The sequence below is a fragment of the Natrix helvetica genome, assembly GCF_964273705.1.
Source record: "Natrix helvetica genome assembly, chromosome: 1".
NCBI lineage: Eukaryota > Metazoa > Chordata > Lepidosauria > Squamata > Natricidae > Natrix > Natrix helvetica.
This window is the reverse complement of record NC_138548.1, coordinates 19,090,819-19,110,067: the sequence shown is the minus strand read 5'-3', so window position 1 is coordinate 19,110,067 and position 19,249 is coordinate 19,090,819. Positions and strand designations below refer to the sequence as shown.

Sequence of the window (19,249 nt, the reverse complement as noted above, 5' to 3'; positions counted from 1 at the left end):
GATCTTAGGCCAGCCACTCTCTCTCTTAACCCCGGGGAAATCAGCATTGACAAAATCCTCATCAAAAGGCAGCTTTTCTTGAACAGCGACAATACCTTTAACATCATCAAAAAAACAATTATCTGCCTATCTCAGGTTCTTGGAAGGACTCCTAAGTGAACAAAAGTACCAAACCCAGTGTAAACATGTGGCTGAATCTGAGACCAACCATAATACTACTGGTAGTAAGTAGATGTTTGAATTCACCTCTTTGCCAGAGGTGGTATGCTGCCGATTTGCACCGGTTCAGGCGAACCGGTAGTGGCGGCGTGAGGCTCCACCCACCCACTCTGATGTCATCACAGACCTTCTGCACATGCCCAGATGTGCTTGCGCGCTCCCGCTACCAAACCGGTAGTGAAGAGAATAGAATACCATTACTGCTCTGAGCCCAACTGTTTGTTTTCTTCAAACCCCAAAATCTACCACCTTAATAATATGCAGCTCTCTGTGTTATATATGCATTCCTAATTTCCAGTTTAGGCCACCAAAACATGAAAAAATGAGGGAAGCCAAAGGCCAAATTTGTGTTTCTGAGTGGAAGAAAAAGGCCTGGCTGTGTTTTTACCCTGGTTCTCCATCTAGAGTCCAAAGAGGGGATTGCAGGTGCCTTCAAGTGAAGTGTTCCTTTTTTTCGGCAGGTGATCAATTCTTTGACAGTACTGCTCCCGTTCTTCTTAATCTAAGACTCACTCCTCCAAATCTCTCTTTGGATGTTGACAGTCCTGATGAGCTAGGATGCCTTTTGAACCGGAATGGTGTTTGGAATCTGTTCTTATTCCTTTTTTGTTTTATGTTTCCAGGTTTTATGATACAGTGCCATCCCTCAAACTTTTCAGCTTATCTTGTAATCCTTGACTGGTGACTACAATGCAGCTCAAAATTTCCATCTCTAAGCAAGACAGTCGTTCAGTGAATGTTGACCCGTTTTACGATCTTTCTTGCCACGGTTGTCAGGTGACTCACTGGAGTTGTGCAACCTGGTTGTTAAGTAAATCTGGCTTCCCCACTGACTTTGCTTGTCAGAAGATCTTTCTGCTCCATTCAAGACAACTGAGTTGGGGGCACTATGCCATATTGAAGCATCCACTTTCTCACTCCTTTAGACCCTAGAATGGTGATGGCTAACCTTTTTGACAATGAGTGCCAAACGTGTGCACACGCGCGCGCGCGCACCCATAATGCACACATGACCCCCTCGTGTGCCCCTTGTCCCCTGCGCACGCACGCAATCAATGTACATGTGCCTCCCCACCACTGGTGGGTTTGAAAATTTTTTAGAATCTCTTCTGTAGGTGTGGCCTGCTTTGTGGGAGTGGCTTGCCAGCCATGTGTCCGGGTGGGAGTGGCTTGCCAGCCATGTGACTGGGTGGGAGTGGCTTGTCAGCCATGTGACCTGATGGGAGTTGCTTGGCAGTCATGTGACTGGGTGGGCGGGGCCAACTTGTAAAATGTGATGAAACTCACTTAACAACCCTCTTGCTTACCAATCAAAATGTTGGCTCAGAAACTCTGGAATTTGAAGCACGCAAGTCTTAAAGCTGTCAAGTTACAAGACTCTTCCACCTCTAACCCTTTAGAAAAGAAAACCCCAGGGGTGTTCAAACTTTACAGCTTTAAGACTTGTGGACTTCAACTCCCAGAATTCCTCCTCCAATCATGTTGGCTCAGGAACTCTGGCATTTGAAGCACACAAGTCTTAAAGCTGTCAAGTTACAAGACCCTTGCACCCCTAACCCTTTAGAGAAAAAAACCCCCAGGGGGGGTCAAACTTGACAGCTTTAAGACTTGTGGACTTCGACTCCCAGAATTCCTCCTCTCGCTCTTCATCTTGATGATGTGCGGACGGGCGGGGGGAGGGAGCTGGAACCGGTTCTAAACGGCACTGTAGATTTGTGGAACCCCTTCTATAGAAGAGCTTAGAACTGGCAGGAACCCACCCCTGCTCCCCACGCATGCAAACACATCTCCCACATGCGCCCCCACCCCCTTGTGGATGCCTGGCAGAGACCCAATAATCAGCTGGCTGCCCTCAGGTGAGCGCAGGCACGGTGGAGCTGAGCTGGGGTGACAGCTCACATGCCTGCAGAGAAGGCTCTGCGTGCCACAAGTTTGCCATCACAGCTCCAGAACCACTATATATTTAGGTAACACTGATGCCTCCATTATAAAATATTGTTTTTACAAGGTTTTTAAAAATATTGTAATTACCATCGTATTTTAATGTTAACTATGCACAATGAGATGGTACGTTGGCTCAGTTGTTAAAAACACACTGATCTTGTCGGTTGGAAAACTGACTGCCTAGGTTTGAGACCCGAGTGCTGCACAACAGGATGAGCTCCTGTTACTTGTCCCAGCTCCTGCCCACCTAGCAAGCAAGTAAGTGCAAGCAGATAAATAGGTACCACTTTGGTGGGAAGTTAACAGTATTCTATGTTCCTGTGACGTATAGCCATGCTGGCCACATGACCACAGAAAACATCTTCGGACAACGCAGACTCCCTTGGCTGAGAAACAGAGATGAGTACTGCACGCTAGAATCGGATACGACTGGACAGATGAAACCTTTACAATTTTTTATGCACAAGGAAGTACGTTCTTTCATTCAATGTCTAAGTTTTTGTTACGCAATTTAGAATTTATGGTTGTTTGGACGTTAATATGGTTTTATTCCCTGTTTTATCTCAGGTTTTTTTTTAAGGGCAATTTTAAAAAGTTTGGTAAGTTAACTTGAATAAACTTTGCTGCCGGAGAAAAAGATTGTCCTCCTGACATGAAACTCCTGCCAATTCTCCCTTTGTTAAGAAAAATCTTCCTCCTTATTCAATGTAACAACTGTGAAAGGAGACTCTGTTTGCTTTGCCCTGATTGCTTTTGACCCACATTCATCTGTGGTTTCTCATCTTGTTTCCTCTTTCCAGTTTCTCTCTCTTACGGGGAGGAGACAATGCGAAGAAGTATCTGTCAAGGCGTGGCCATGAGACAGGGAGTTTACCTGGACAGGTGTGTGCTGATTCACTTTCCTTTTTGCTCCAGCTCCTCAGTTTGACTCTGAATGTCAGCGGATGCTGGTTGCATGCAGCACTCGAGACCATGTGGGGTTCAAGAAATGGGAGCCTTTCTTATGACCAATATCCTGAGGCCGGGCAGGATCACCCTCCTTCTGCCATCTGCAACCCTCAACTCAAACAGGCTGGTTCAAGAGTGGCTCTCTTTAAATACACTCCACCGTGGCAAGTCTTCTGTGCAGCTATGGGGTCCAAATTGCAGGTAAGAAGATGAAGATCAAAGCATGGCTATCAGCAGATTCCTCCAAAGTGTGTTTGATTATTTGTTTATATCCCATCTGTATTGCTTTTACAAATAACTCAAAGTGGCAAATATTAAGACCCAGGCCTTAATGACCCATTGACAAAGGTGGCGGGGGGGTGAGTTTCTCCCTCCCTTTTAGGAGAAATATTCTGCCTTTTTCATATTCCCTAAAATATCTCATTTTCCTAGGAGAGGGGTAGGTGCCAACTTCCTACAGTACTAAGTAACTTAGTCTGTCATACCTTTGAATGGTCCCTCAGCAAGATTGTAATTCAGGGACTACCTGTAGTCAAATAGAGGCCTCTAGGAGGGACAACGGCATGATTTGAAACCTGAGGGTCCTTTATCTAATCTTGACTGCCACTGTTGAATTCTGCCCTTGTTGGGGGGAGCTGAGAACCAAGCCCGCATCCCATTTTATTCTCACAATAAACCTAGAAAGTCACTTTGAACCAGTGACCTAATTAATCACTGAGCACGGATTGCAATCCGAATAAAAGTGGCATTGTTTCCCTCTCAGGACACTGGCTGAACGCTATAGATGGCTTTTCTAATGAAACTGAGTAATTTTGCTGCAGGTGTGGGTCTAGTCCGGTGTTTCTCCATCTAAGTCATTTTAAGATGAGTGGATTTCAGCTCCTGGAATTCAGCTGGGGAATTCTGGGAGTTGAAGTCCACACATCTTAAAATGGTGTTGGAAGAAATACCCATCTGGATTCAGTTCCAAGTGGGGAGAAAGACACTGGAAACAATGGTGGCTGTTTGGAAAGATGGTTTTAATGGTGGAGAGGATCACATGCTTTAAGGTCCATGGCAAAAAAAGGGAAGAGATGCTGAGAGTCCTTGGGTTTTATGCCCTCTCTAGGCTTTCGAATTTGAGCTTGTATTCTGATTGGTTGTCAGACTCCCATGGGACCATGCAGGGGCAACTCTGAAGGCTGTCCTGAGTCCCAGGCTTGGTTGAGCCTTGCTGGGTGATGTAATCTTCAGAGGTGCCATGTGGTGAGCTCTATTGCTGGATGCTGTACCTTAGGCAACAAAAACGGAATGCACAGGTACAGTATAGGTGATACCATACTCAGTAGTAGTAACTGTGAAAGGGATCTTGGAGTCCTAGTGGACAACCATTTAAATATGAGCCAGCAGTGTGCAGCAGCTGCCAAAAAAGCCAACACAGTTCTAGGCTGCATCAACAGAGGGATAGAATCAAGATCACGTGAAGTGTTAATACCACTTTATAATGCCTTGGTAAGGCCACACTTGGAATACTGCATTCAGTTCTGGTCGCCACGATGTAAAAAACATGTGGAGACTCTAGAAAGAGTGCAGAGAAGAGCAACAAAGATGATTAGGGGACTGGAGACTAAAACATATGAAGAACGGTTGCAGGAACTGGGTATGTTTAGCTTAAGAGAAAGAAGGACTAGGGGAGACATGATAGCATTATTCCAATATCTCAGAGGTTGCCACAAAGAAGAGGGAGTCAAACTATTCTCCAAAGCACCTGAGGGTAGAACAAGAAGCAATGGGTGGAAACTAATCAAGGAGAGAAGCAATTTAGAACTGAGGAGGAATTTCCTGACAGTGAGAACAATTAATCAGTGGAACAGCTTGCCTCCAGAAGTTGTGAATGCCCCAACACTGGAAGTCTTTAAGAAGATGTTGGATAGCTATTTGTCTGAAACGGTATAGGGTTTCCTGCCTAGGCAGGGGGTTGGACTAGAAGACCTCCAAGGTCCCTTCCAACTCTACTATTGTATTGTATTGTATTGTATGAGTCATATTATGTCCTTGAGGCCATGTCTTGTGTGTTGTAGATAAGCTGGCCCAGGCCTTAATGGCCCATTAACAAAGGTGAGGCAGGTCTGAGTTTCTCCCTGTCAGGGGAAGATATTTCACCCTGAACTAGATGAGGTCTTAGATCGCGGCTTTTCCAAACAGCATTTTCTTTAAGGTGCGAAAAAATGAAAATAAAATCCTGGAAACATATTCTAATGAGAAGCAAAACTTTTAATACAAAAATAAGAAATAGAAATAAAACAAATCTATCTAATTGTTACATTTTGGCAAGAGCAGTTTGTCTACCAGCTTCCTGGCAGACGGACAAAGATCAAAAGGAAAGAAGTCTCTGGAATGTGTGATGAGCAGGCGCAGTACATCATTGCTGATAAGACCTTATGACCTGCGCAGTAACTCTTTCAGTTCAGCTAGCAAACATTTAACGCAGTGACACTCCCTCCCTTTTAGAGGAAATATTCCGCCCTTTTAATATTTCCTAAAATATTTCATTTCCCTAGGAGAGGGGTGCTAACTTCCTACAATGGTTAAGGTCGAGAAACGCTGGCCTAAAAAGTCACTTACTGCTCCCTGACCCAAGGGAAGCTTCAGCTTTTCAGTGGTCAGTTCTTCAGGTAATGGACAATACACTTCATTGCTATCCAATTGCTTCTAACCAGAAGCATCTGCTGGGTGGGGTCAAACCCCCCCACCCCCCACCCCAAGATTGTGGCTACAATCATGGGATGAAAACCTTGCTCTTTTTATGTATGTCAGAACACACCTAAAAAAAGGACAAGGCTTCGATTACATAATCGTGGCCAAGGTTTTTATTTTCTTGATATATGCAAAACTGGTGGGGCTTCGGTTGCATATTTCTGGCTGCTACCTTCACTTTTTTGACCTCTACCCAAGAACGCCTCTGCTTGTAACTCTTCATGGCCTAGTGGACACCATTTTGCCAGTCCATGTAGTTCTAGAATAGAGTAGAGTAGAGTAGAGTAGAGTAGAGTAGAGTAGAGTAGAGTAGAGTAGAATAATACAATACAATAGTAGAGTTGGAAGGGACCTTGGAGGTCTTCTAGTCCAACCCCCTGCCTAGGCAGGAAACCCTATACCGTTTCAGACAAATGGCTATCCAACGTCTTCTTAAAGACTTCCAGTGTTGGGGCATTTACAACTTCTGGAGGCAAGCTGTTCCACTGATTAATTGCCTTCACTGTCAGGAAATTTCTCCTCAGTTCTAAGTTGCTTCTCTCCTTGATTAGTTTCCACCCATTGCTTCTTGTTCTACCCTCAGGTGCCTTGGAAAATAGTTTGACTCCCTCTTCTTTGTGGCAACCCCTGAGATATTGGAACACTGCTATCATGTCTCCCCTAGTCCTTCTTTCTCTTAAGCTAGACATACCTAGTTCCTGCAACCGTTCTTCATATGTTTTAGTCTCCAGTCCCCTAATCATCTTTGATCTACATCGTGGCGACCAGAACTGAATGCAGTATTCCAAGTGTGGCCTCACCAAGGCATTATAAAGCGGCATCAACACTTCACGTGATCTTGATTCTATCCCTTTGTTGATGCAGCCTAGGACTGTGTTGGCTTTTTTGGCAGCTGCTGCACACTGCTGGCTCATATTTAAATAGAATAGAATAGAATAGAATAGTCTGGACATCTTGTGAGGGATTTGTTGAGGATTCCTCATCTCTCAAGACAGCGTTTTTAAATCATGGCAGTTTGAAGATGTGTGGACTTCAACTCCCAGAATTCCCCAGCCAGCAATTCTGGGAATTGAAGTCCACACATCTTCAAGCTCCCAAGGTTGGGTTCATTGCCTGAGAGAAGCAAGCAGCTTAGGGTAAATAAGAGGCTTTGTCAGCAGCAGACCCCCACTCTTTGAAACGTGCTATCTCTGGAAACATCTCTTCTGGCGGGGCGAAGGGAGGCCGCAGGGCTGGATGCCAAATTTTGAAAAGTAACGGCATTGCCTTTTGGTGCCACTCTGGCTGCCTGTCTTATGATTGTTATTCATGCTTTGTTATTCACCACTCAAAGTCTGATCAGATTGGAATGTTGGCAAAGATTATCCATAAAAGTTTCTACCTGAATTGCTGGAAGTGGATGCTGCATATTAAGTGTGTGTCAAGGTTCCAAGTAATAGACCCATAGAAAGCGAAACTCCAAGGCAGGTAGATTCCTCAAAGAATAGCCTTATTGGATATATCATATTGGCACAGGTCTGGTGAAAACCGACTCTGAAGACCTCCGCGGTTTTCACCTAATTAAAAGTAAAACTTTGTCACTTTCTCAAAACAATCAATCATATGGTCCAATCACGGCGCGGTCTGGTTGGCGGGTGACATCACTCTGCCTTCCTCCGACCAGGTGTGAGAATGTCCTTGGTTCCCAAGAGAAAGTATTTTGTTTTGGCTAAAGAATCCCAACTATCTCAAAGCTGCCCCTCCTCAGTGGCAACACTGAAGCTGTCAAAAATGGCTTCAGTCGGGTCAGCTTCAGGGTTGACAGTGTGTTTGTAAGAGAGAGCCTGGATCAGAGGTGGGTTGCTCCTGATTCGGCTCGGTTTGGCTGAACCGGTAGTGGTGATTTGGCCTGGGTCGCAGAACCAGCAGCGACCCAGGCTGGCCATGCCCCCGAACCTGTTCCTTGGTCTCTTCTGCTGTTGCCAACATGTTTCTGCACATGCGCAGAACAATTTAAAGTCAACTGCGCTTGGGCAGGCAATGTGTGGCACGCACACGCGCAAGTGAAGCGCACACGAAGCAAACCGGCACCAACCAGTACAGGAACCCACCCCTGGCCTAGATGTTTGAATAATGCAATCATGAGAAGTAGTTGGTATATCTCTTAAGGGTTGCAATGAAACTAGGATTATATTTTCGGTTTTATGCTCAAGTGTTCATGCAACACTTATCCCCATACCTATGAAAGAATCTAGCAGCTGCATTCTCACATTAAACCAAGAGTGTCAAAAAAGGGTGCTTCGATCTGGTCCTTGGGGCTGCCCTGGAAACAGCGAAGGATCAGCCCACAGTGCATCTGCCAGCAAAAAAGGTCAAGCTATTTTCCAAGGCACCTGAAGGCCAGATGAGGAATAATGATTATTGTTTTGGCTGGCAGAAGGTTGCAAGAGGACATCTCGGGCAAAAATGGAGCTCGGGAGCCTGTTTTCGCTGGCAGGGCACACAGGCACCCACAACACGAGTGACATCAAACTGGTCACGCCCCCCTCCCCAGCCCTCCCAAGGTCAAACACAACCCTGATGTGGCCCTCAATGAAATCGAATTTGATGCCCCTGCATTAAACTATGATAACGGTAGTCCACAACTTATGATCAGCTGTTTAGCCACTGACATTACAATGGACTCCCAAAAAGGTACTTACAACCCGATTTCAAAGTTATGACAGCTGCTGATCCCCACCCCCCACCCCAATTATGTGATCACATTTTGGATGCCAGTTGGCCACTGGCTCACCTTTATAGCTGTCTGCAGCATTCCATGGTCATGTGACCATGACCTTTGACATTTTTTAGCAGTTTCTGGCATTTACTTCCTGTTTTCAGCAAAAAAAAAATGCCCATGGGTTTAATGGATTCTCTTAACGTCTGCAAAGTTCAGACATTGAACATTAAACACTGCACTGTGGTGTTTGCTTCATGATAACTGCAAAAAAAATGTGATAAGGTTGGGTCTGGTCACAGGGTGACTCACTTAACAATCTCAATAATTTACAGTCATAATTCTATACTCAAGCTATAGTCATAAGTCAAGGACTACCTGAAATATGTGTACAGAAAAAACTGGCTAGTGAACGGTTCAGTGTATATTATATGACCTGAGAAAATGGGCTGATTTGTTATGGCAGTACAGAGACTTGGAGCCAATCGTTTTTTGAGCTTAACCTACTCTGCAAAATAGTCATGGGGATAAAACTGGAGGTTGATATGCTTGAACCCCAGGAGGAAAGGCCGGATCTGAATCTAATAGTGAAATAATTAATAAACAAGCTTCACACACCGGATTCAAGCTATGTAAGCAAAAACAAAGGGAACTGGCAGAAGTTGCTGGAAGAATGGAAGAGCAACTCCTTATATCTTCAATCATCATTGATCAAGAGAGAACACTGTACCTTCTGCCATCTTAGGAAGAGCTTTCAAGTCATTTGAGTTTAGATATTTATTTGGATCTTAGTAGAGTCCATTTAAGCTCACACTGCTTCAGTGACTCCATCCAGCCACGTCATTCTCTGTCGTCCCCTTCTTCTTTTGCCCTCAATCTTTCCCAGCATTAGGCTCTTCTCCAGTGAGTCCTTCCTTCTCTTTAGCTGGCCAAAGTATTTGAGTTTCCTCTTCAGGATCTGGCCTTCTAAAGAGCAGTCAGGGTTGATCTCCTCTAGGACTGACCGGTTTGATGGCCTTGCAGTCCAAGGGACTCGCAGGAGTCTTCTCCAGCACCATAGTTCAAAGGCCTCAATTCTTTGGTTGGAAAATTCAGCTAAATCAAGAACCAGTCCCAGGATCTTGCAGGGAGATCTTAGTAACCCAGTTTCTATGGGTAATGAAACCTGGGGCTCTTTAGATATATCAGCTTACATCTTATGTGCCTTTTGGCTGGGACCATGGTCAACAGATCTGGAGGACAAGAAGTTGGGGAGTTACCATCTCACAAAACTTTGGCAGCAAAGCAGGAATGTATTTTCTGTGGCAAGGTCAGGAATGTGAAGTCTCGTCCTGCGATAATTTTTTAAAAGTTCTTCAAGAATTGTTGGGCTGTAAGAAAAAAAATGAAAGCAATCTAGTTTCTATTGGGTCATAAAAATTCAGCTGTCTCAAGGGTGTTTTCAGCAGTAGCTGTGGACTTTGCCTTGGACATGCCATTAAGGTGAGATTTACAGGGTCACATACTGGCACCTAACAAGTTTTCCTTTGTCAGAAAGAAATATTCTGGGAATTAGGATGACACACACCTATTCTTTCCTGGACGTGGGCTATCTTGGGGTAAGATTGGACTACTTTGAGCCTGCAATATAAAAAGGATGTTGAGACTCTAGAAAGAGGGCAGAGAAGAGCAACAAAGATGATTAGAAGACTGGAGGCTAAAACATATGAAGAACCGTTGCTGGGATTGGATATGTCTACTGTCTGATGAAAAGAGGACTAGGGGAGACATGATAGCAGTGTTCCAATATCTCAGGGGTTGCCACAAAGAAGAGGGAGTCAAGCTATTCTCCAAAGTATCAGAAAGCAGGATAAGAAGCAATGGGTAGAAACAGTGGTAAAATCTAAAAATTTTCCTATCTGTTCTGTGGGCATGACTTGGTGGTCATGTGACTGGGTGGACTACACAACTGACTCACACACAATGCCCCGAGTCCCTTGTGGAGAGGGAGCGGCTAACAAATCAAATAAATCGGCTAACAAAAAAAGCAGCTGGACTTCACACAAAATGGCCCCTGCAACAAGCAGGAACCTCACAAGAGTCACAGAGAGCTCAAAAACCAACTATCACACTTTACACAAAAATAACACAAAAGCTACACAACTGACTCACACACAATGCAGAAGCAGCTGGACTTCACACAAAATGGCCCCTGCAACAAGCAGGAACCTCACAAGAGTCACAGAGAGCTCAAAAACCAACTATCACACCTTACACAAAAATAACACAAAAGCTACACAACTGACTCACACACAATGCAGAAGCAGCTGGACTTCACACAAAATGGCCCCTGCAACAAGCAGGAACCTCACAGAGTCACAGAGAGCTCAAAAACCAACTATCACACCTTACACAAAAATAACACAAAAGCTACACAACTGACTCACACACAATGCAGAAGCAGCTGGACTTCACACAAAATGGTCCCTGCAACAAGCAGGAACCTCACAGAGTCACGATTATGGCTAATAGGTAGTAAAAAATGCTTTAAAAAGGTAAAAAAGAAAAAAAGAAAAAGGTAAAAAAGAAAAAGGACACCCCCGCAGCACAGCTGATTGTCAAAGAGCTGATAGTCTGAACCTTTTAAAAAACTTTTTAATGCATTTTTTACTACCAATTGGGCGAATAGGTAGTAAAAAAACGCTTTTTAAAAAGTTTTTAAAAAAGGTTCCTCAGCTGTGACAATCAGCTGTTCCGAGCAATCGTGGGAACCTTTTTTTAACTTTTAAAAAGCTTTTGTTACTACCGGTTCCAGTGAACCGGGCACAAGCGGTAGCATTTCACCCCTGGATGGAAACTAATCAAGGAGAGAAGCAACTTAGAACTGAGGAGAAACTTCCTGACAGAACAATTGATCAGAATTTGCCTCCAGAAGTTGTGAATGCCCCAACACTGGAAGTCTTTGAGAAGATGTTGGATAGCCATTTGTCTGAAACGGTATAAGGTTTCCTTCCTAGGCAGGGGGTTGGACTAGAAGACCTCCAAGGTCCCTTCCAACTCTACTATTGTATTGTATTGTATTGTTTCCATGGTTATAATGTAACACTCTCTATATTTATCACTCTATACATTTCGATTTACAGTTGTGTACAATCCGATAATATTACTTGCGATATATATTCTTCTTTATGACACCTGTCCCTTCCAACTCTGCTATTCTAAATGCAGTGAATTACAGCAGGCTCTTAAGAAAAAGGCTCCTGGACGTAGAAATAGCCCTTGATAAATATATACAAATACCTCAGAGGATACGAGAGTAACTAACTCCAGCCTTTATTGTCATTGTGCATCATGTATACAACGAAATTGGTTTTAGCCTCACTGGTGCAGTCCATGACAAAAAATACAAACAACGTAAATAGCATAAAGAATAATCCTTATGCAAGTGCTTAGGGAAAAAAAGAAAAAGAAAAACTAGTCATACGTTTCCCTGTGCGCATGGGATGATTGTGGTTCTGTTTAAGAGCCTGACAGCCCAAGGACAGAAACTATTTTTAAACGTATTTGTTCAACTGGGCATGTTTCAACGTCTTCTGCCCGATGGTAGAAGTGCGAAGAGACACTGACACAGGGTGTGACTTCTCTCTGAGTATCTTCCTTACTCTGCTAAAGCAGAGCGACCTGGCGATGTCATCCAGTGGTGTTAGAGGGCAACCAAGGGTTTGGTTGTATCGCGCACAGCAGGTGGTGGCACGCGGAGCCATATTTGCCGCCACGGCAGCCCTAGGTTGATTTTTGGCCTTTTGGAGGGCCAGGGAAGGCTGTTTTCGCACTCCTCAGGCTTCAGGAAAGCCTTCGGAGCCTGGGGAGAGCGAAAACTCCCACCCCACGCAGGGGAGGTTGTGCGCGCATGCGCAGGTGGGTGGGCATGTGTGCCCACGGCGCACGCGAGAGCATGCGCGTACAATTTTGCCACACTTTTAAGAAAAGGGTTAGCCATCACTGTTCTAGGAACTGAGATACCGATAGTCCTCAACCTATGACCACAATAGGGACTGGAAAACTCATCATTAAGCAGTATGGTTATGAAGTGAGGATCACACAACTGCACCCAATTTTATGGCTGTTTTTCCTGCAGCTGCTAAGTGAATCACCGCACTCATTATTATTATTATTATTTATTACATTTATAAACCGTTCCCTCTCCCCGAAGGGACTCGGGACGGTGTAAAACACAGCTAAAAACCACATACAAAATACAATATCGGATACCCATAAAACAAAACAATATAAAACCGTTCTAAAACAAAAATTAAAAGCAATCTAAAAAATCTATCCCCAGGGATTAAAATACCGGCCAGAAGTGATGGAAATTAAAACTACGGTTAGGCCAGGCCGGCTAAATGGAACAGGTGGGTCTTTAATTTCTTGCGGAAGGAGCGGAGATCGGTAGTTGTTCTAATATAAGTTGCTCTAATAAGCAAGATGTCATATAACCACGATTTGCAATCTTCCCTGCTGGCTTTTTCATGTAGCTGTTGTTGTCACTGCACAACGGTTGCCAAGCCCCTGAATTACAATGAGGGGGACTGTGTGGATGCTGAGATATTTGTAAGTGCAAGCACAGATCATAAATAACATTTTTCAGCACCTCTGCAAATTTGAACAGCCATTAGATAAATGGTTGAACGCGGGTAGTCTTCAACTTACAACCACAATTGGGATCAAAGGTGGAAAGAAGAGCAACCAAGTAAGATGATTAAGACCCAGGAGACAAAAACACGTGAAGAACGGTTGCAGGAATAGGGTATTTTATTTTATTTATTTATTTTTATTTGATTTCTAGACCGCCCCCTCTCCCCGAAGGGACTCGGGGCGGTGTACAGGTACCAAATTAAAAACCTTACAAATAATCATAAATATAGTTAAAATCGAATTAAACTTTAAACCCCTGTACAAATTTATAAAAATTAAAAACTTAGCCTAAGACCAAAATTTAAAAATACAGACTGAGGTGGGAGAGCTGGAATTAGGCCAAGCTGACTAGATTAAACAGGTGGGTTTTGACCTTCTTACGGAAGGAGCGGGGGTCTGTAGTTGTTCTAATATCAGGGGGAAGGTCATTCCAGAGGGTCGGGCCCATCACAGAGAAGGCCCTTCCCCTGGGCGTCGCCCGCTGGCACAGCCTAGTGGACGGCACCCGGAGGAGTCCCTCTCTGTGTGAGCGAATTGGCCGAAGGGATGTGAGGGGCAGGATACGATCCCGCAAATAACTAGGCCCTGTGCCATGGAGCGCTTTGAAGATGATAATCAGCACCTTGAAACGCACCCGAAAAGCTACAGGTAGCCAGTGCAGCCCGCGCAGGAGAGGTGTTACGTGGGAGTATCTAGCGACTCCCGAGACTGCCCGCGCGGCCGCATTCTGAACCAACTGCAGTCTTCAGGTGCATCTCAAGGGGAGCCCCATGTAGAGAGTGTTACAGTAGTCTAGCCGTGACGTCACAAGCGCATGGGTGACTGTGCGAAGGGCGTTCCGGGCCAATAGGGGACGCAATTGGCGCACCAGGAGAACCTGGTGAAACGCCCCCCTTGCCACGGCTGTCACATGGTCGTCCATTGACAGCCGGGCATCTAGGAGGACGCCCAAATTGCGTACTCGATCCATGGGGGCCAAATGTTCGCCCCCAATGGCCAGTGATGGAATCAGTTGGTTGAACCGAGGTGCCGGTAGCCACAGCCACTCCGTCTTGGACGGGTTGAGCTTGAGTCTGTTACTTCCCATCCAGATCCGTACGGCTTCCAGACACCGGGACATCACTTTGACGGCATCGTTGGGGTGGTTCAGGATACCCAGTGTACAGCTGGGTATCATCCACGTACAGATGGTAATCTACCCCGAACCCACGAATGATCTCGCCCAGCGGCTTCATATATGCATTGAACAGGAGAGGCGAGAGGACCGACCCCTGTGGCACCCCACAAGTGAGCGGCCTCAAGGTCGACCTCTGCCCCCCTGCCAATACAAATTGCACTCGGCCAGAGAGGTAGGAGGAGAACCACCGCAGAACGGTGCCCCTCACCCCCAGCCCCTCCAGTCGATGCAATAGGATACCATGGTCGATGGTATCAAAAGCCGCCGAGAGGTCTAATAGGACCAAGATGGAGGAACAACCCCCATCTCTGGCCCTCCAGAGATCATCTACCAACGCGACCAAAGCCGTCTCCGTGCTGTATGGCTAGTCTAGAGAAAAGAAGGATTACAGGGGGGACGTGATAGCAGCATTCCAGTAGTTGAGGGGCCGTCACACAGAAGAGGGAGGGGGTGAACTTATTTTCCAAAGCACCAGAAGGCAAGATAAGAAACAATGGATGGAAACTAATCAATGAGAGAAGCAACCTGGAATTAAGGAGAAACTTCCTAACAGTGGGGACAATAAAGCAGTGGAACAGAAGTTGCCTTCAGAAGTTGTAGGTTCTTCATCACTGGAGGCTTTTAAGAAGAGGCAGGACAGTCACTGGTCTGAAATGGTATATAGGGTCTTCTGCTTGAGCAGGGGGTTGGACTAGAAGGTCCCTCCCAGCTCTGTTCGGATTGATTAAGCAGAATTTCTGTTGCTAAACAAGATGGTTGTTAAGTGAGTCACGTCTGATTGTACGACCTTTTCGCCACGGTTGTTAAAGATATCACTGCAGATGTTAAATGAATCACATTGTTAAGTGAATCCGGCTTCCCGCATTGGCTTTGCTTAGCAGAGGCCAGATGGGATAGTCACAGATGAAATCATGTGACCCTGAGATGCTGCAACCACCGTAAATACTGTATATGTTAGTTGCCAAGCACCTAAATTTTGATTATATGACTGTGGAGATCAGCGGTGGGTTCCGGATCCCGTTGCAACCGTAAGCCCTGATCGGCTCAAATACAGGTAAGGACGGCGGGCGGGCGGTTGGGCCCTCCGGAGCACTGTACCGGAATGGTACCTGATGCTCCCAGCAGGCACCAGTATGGCCGTACTGGGGCGTACCGGTCGTATCCCACCACTGGTGGAGATGCCATGACAGTCGTAAGTGTGAAGATCTGTTGTAGGTTCCCTTTTTCAGTGCTGTTGTAACTTTGATCAGTTGCTAAAGGAATGGTTGTATCAGGGGTGGGTTCTTGCCAGTTCTAACCTGTTCTATAGAAGAGGTTCCACAAATCTACAGTGCCGTTTAGAACCGGTTCCAGTTCCCTCCCCCCGCCCGTCCGCACATCATCAAGATGAAGAGCGAGAGGAAGAATTCTGGGAGTTGAAGTCCACAAGTCTTAAAGCTGTCAAGTTTGAACACCCCTGGGGTTTTTTTTCTAAAGGGTTAGGAGTGCAAGGGTCTTGTAACTTGACAGCTTTAAGACTTGCATGCTTCAAATGCCAGAATTTCTGAGCCAACATTTTGGTTCCTAAGCAAGAGCTTTGTTAAGTGAGTTTCACCACATTTTACAAGTTGGCCACGCCCACCCAGTCACATGACTGCCAAGCCACTCCCACAAAGCAGGCCACACCTACAGAAGAGGTTCTAAAAAAAATTGAAACCCACCACTGGTTGTAAGTCAAGGACAACCTGCAATGAGATCCATCATTTAACTAATCTCTTAAAACCCCAAAGCAAAGATATAACAATTAGTTTAGCCATCCTAAATTAATGGTTTAGGAGTTGTGTTTCAGTGCCAAGTGGGCATGATTGAAATTCATCAACACAGACTTTCAAAGAAGACACATAGGTTTATGAAATGATTTTTTTAAAGTCTTATTTTCCAGGCTTCTTGAAATGACAATTGCAGAACAGTCTCCCAATCGACCCGTGATGGCGAACCTATGGCAAGCGTGCCAGAGGAGGCACACGGTGACCTCTGTGTGGGCACGCGAGCCATCGCCCCAGTTCACTTCCGCCGTGCATGTGTGCACGCTCCTCCCGCCGGCCAGCTGGTCTTCGGTTCTCTGCCACACATGTGCGGGCAGTGGGGCGTGGGCAGGGGGTCATGTGTGCATGCATGGGGGCAGGGTGTGTGTGCATGTATAGGGGCATGTGCGGGGGGCGTGCGGGGGGTGCAGATGCATGCACGGTATGGGGCGCATGCACGGGGGCTGCGTGTGCATTGCATTTGGGGCGTTCGGGCTTGCAGGCGCACATTTGCACACTTGTGCACTTTGGGCACTAGCCATCACTGCAATTGGCCATTGTTACACAGCAGATCAAAACTAGCAGAAAACAACCAAAACAAATCCAGAAACAGAGATGAAACTACAAGAACTGAAAAGGCTTTTCAAAATGCAAAAGGGTTAAATTAAATCCCTACAAAAGTCTGATGAAACAGGCAGGACTTTGCACAGTGCTCTGAAAAAACATGTCATCTCTGGAATCCAGCAGTATTAAATGAACCGTCCTGGCCTTTAATTTTCATACAGTCTCTAGTCCAGACAGTTCTCTCTGACTTTGCAAAAGTGGTTCCATTTTTTAGATAGGGATAATTTCTGAACAAATGCAACCTCTACCTTAAGGCAGATTAAGGATAGGAATGTAGGGCTGTGGGGCAGTGGGAGGCTTGGCTAATTTTCCTCTTTGTTGTTTTCCCAGTGTTGACTTTCTCCCTTGAAAAATCAGTAGGAACGCTTTCCTTTCCGTAACAGGTGGCAAAGTGAGAGAGAGAGAAAGAGGGGCACACTTTGGCCTGAAATTAATTGCATCTCTGCTGTTTCAAGTTCTAGGAATTTGTGTGTGTGTGTTAGAGTGAGTGTGTGTGAGTGAGATCCTGGTGGAGAAAGCTTATCAGTGCGACACAGCCCACAGACTAGTAGTGTCTCTGCCCCTCCCATTCCTACCCTTGTTCAAAACTGCCAACAAAGCTCAAACTTGCAAATACCTCTCCGATCAGATGCCCCTGAGCAGGCCTCCCACAGCAGACAGGCATTCAAGTTGGGAAACGTTGGTCTGGACTCAGAAGGCTGGGACCGGCTGACATTTTGGGTCCTGCCTGTGCTAGGCATGGATTTGGGACGCTACCTGTGCAAATTCAGACATGGGCCTCTGGGATCCTGTGCAGGTGAGTCCTCGGGGATGTGGGAAGGGTTTGCTCAAATGTGGGCTTGGATGGAGGCACCAAGAGGGCAAAGATAGGATTCCAAGCCAAATTTTGAACATGGCTCCTGATTCCAGAATCAGGTCCCGAAACGACCTTAGAATGTGGTTATCAGCCAAGTGTGCAAGAGAAATTGGATTAGAAGGTGTTTGAGGGCAAATTTACCTAATTTCTTTTCTAAACTCAGGTGAAATTTAACTATGGTTTGAAATTCCCAGCTCTGCCAAGTTTACAATGCCTTGGATGAGTAATAACGATGATGGGAAATAATAGAAGTGAATGTACATACAGTATTTACAAAAATAAACAGCAAGCAAGCATTATAATATAGAACTTGGTTTTAACAGGTGAATATCATGCAGAATTGCATATAAGGAATCTGAGTTTTGAGAAAAGTTAATGCAATCTTTAAACGTATTGATAAAGATTGTGAAAATGAGGGGAACTAAATGTTTGCTTATTCCTAGTTTAACAGGTAGATTTGTATTCCTAAAATCTTTGGATCTCCTTTTATTTGACTTTGTGGAAGCAAACTACTACTCTGTAAGGTACAGGAGAAACTAAAAGATATTGGAAGTCTCCTTCCATGAGGGAGATGGACGGTTTAAAAATGTGATGGTAGATAAAGATAGATAGATGATAGATAGATAGAGGATAGATAGATATAGATAGATAGATAGATAGATAGATAGATAGATAGATAGATAGATAGATGATAGATAGATAGATAGATAGATAGATGATAGATAGATAGATGATAGATAGATAGATAGATGATAGATAGATAGATAGATAGATAGATAGATAGATAGATAGATAGATAGATAGATAGATAGATAGAGATAGATGATTGATTGATAGACAGACAGACAGACAGACAGACAGACAGACAGACAGACAGACAGACAGACAGACAGATATAGATAGAAAGAAAGGGCCATTTAGGCCACAGAATACAACCTTTGCTTAGTACAAGTATCCAAATTCAAGCACTAAGGAGACATGGCAACCTAGCCCAGTGTTTTTCAACCTTAGCAATTTTAAGGTGCGCGGACCAGTGGTGGGTTGAACTTACCTTCACTACCCGTTTGCTGATTGTGTGCACGCACGCATTCCGTTCATGCACGCACCTGACTCACACAGCGTGCGCCTGCACAGTCCACCGCCCCCGTGAAAACCAGATTATTGTCGGGGTTCGCGCATGCGCTGCATACTGTCCGCGCATGCGCAATTTGCCCTTTGCCATAAAAACAGGTATAGAGTGCGGGCAGGTGGGCCAAAAGAGCCACCGTACCGGTTTGCTCTCGGCTGCTTCTGGCCACTACCGGTTCAGCCGAACTGGGCCGAACCCACCTCTGGTGTGGACTTCAATTCCCAGAATTCTGGGAGTTGAAGTCCACACATCTTAAAATTATGAATGGGGGGGGGGGGGATGACACAATCTAGCCTCTGAGGGAACAGGTCCAGTGACAGGAAGTCCACCACCTCTGTGGATGTTGAAATGTGCAACTGCTTTTATGTGTTACACATTAAAAAGCAGTTGACTTTTTTGACTGTACTCTGCGAACACCTGTGATGTAACTTTAATCCATTATTTCTCTCTAGAGCAAGAG

At 45.2% G+C, this 19,249-nt stretch overlaps 1 protein-coding gene across 2 annotated transcripts in view; it reads left to right on the top strand.

Moving 5' to 3' along the window:
* Nucleotides 1-3,068: 3,068 nt before the first annotated feature.
* MISP (mitotic spindle positioning) overlaps nucleotides 3,069-19,249 on the top strand; it is a 42,589-nt gene continuing 26,408 nt past the window's right edge. Inside the window, exon 1 of one of the 2 annotated variants that reach the window (XM_081958477.1) lies at nucleotides 3,069-3,312. In XM_081958477.1, coding sequence (XP_081814603.1) covers nucleotides 3,136-3,312 — 177 coding nt within the window. In that variant the 5' untranslated portion in view covers nucleotides 3,069-3,135. Of the gene's footprint in view, nucleotides 3,313-17,367; nucleotides 17,601-19,249 lie in introns of those variants that run through there. The other variant, XM_081958478.1, reaches the window with a different exon arrangement.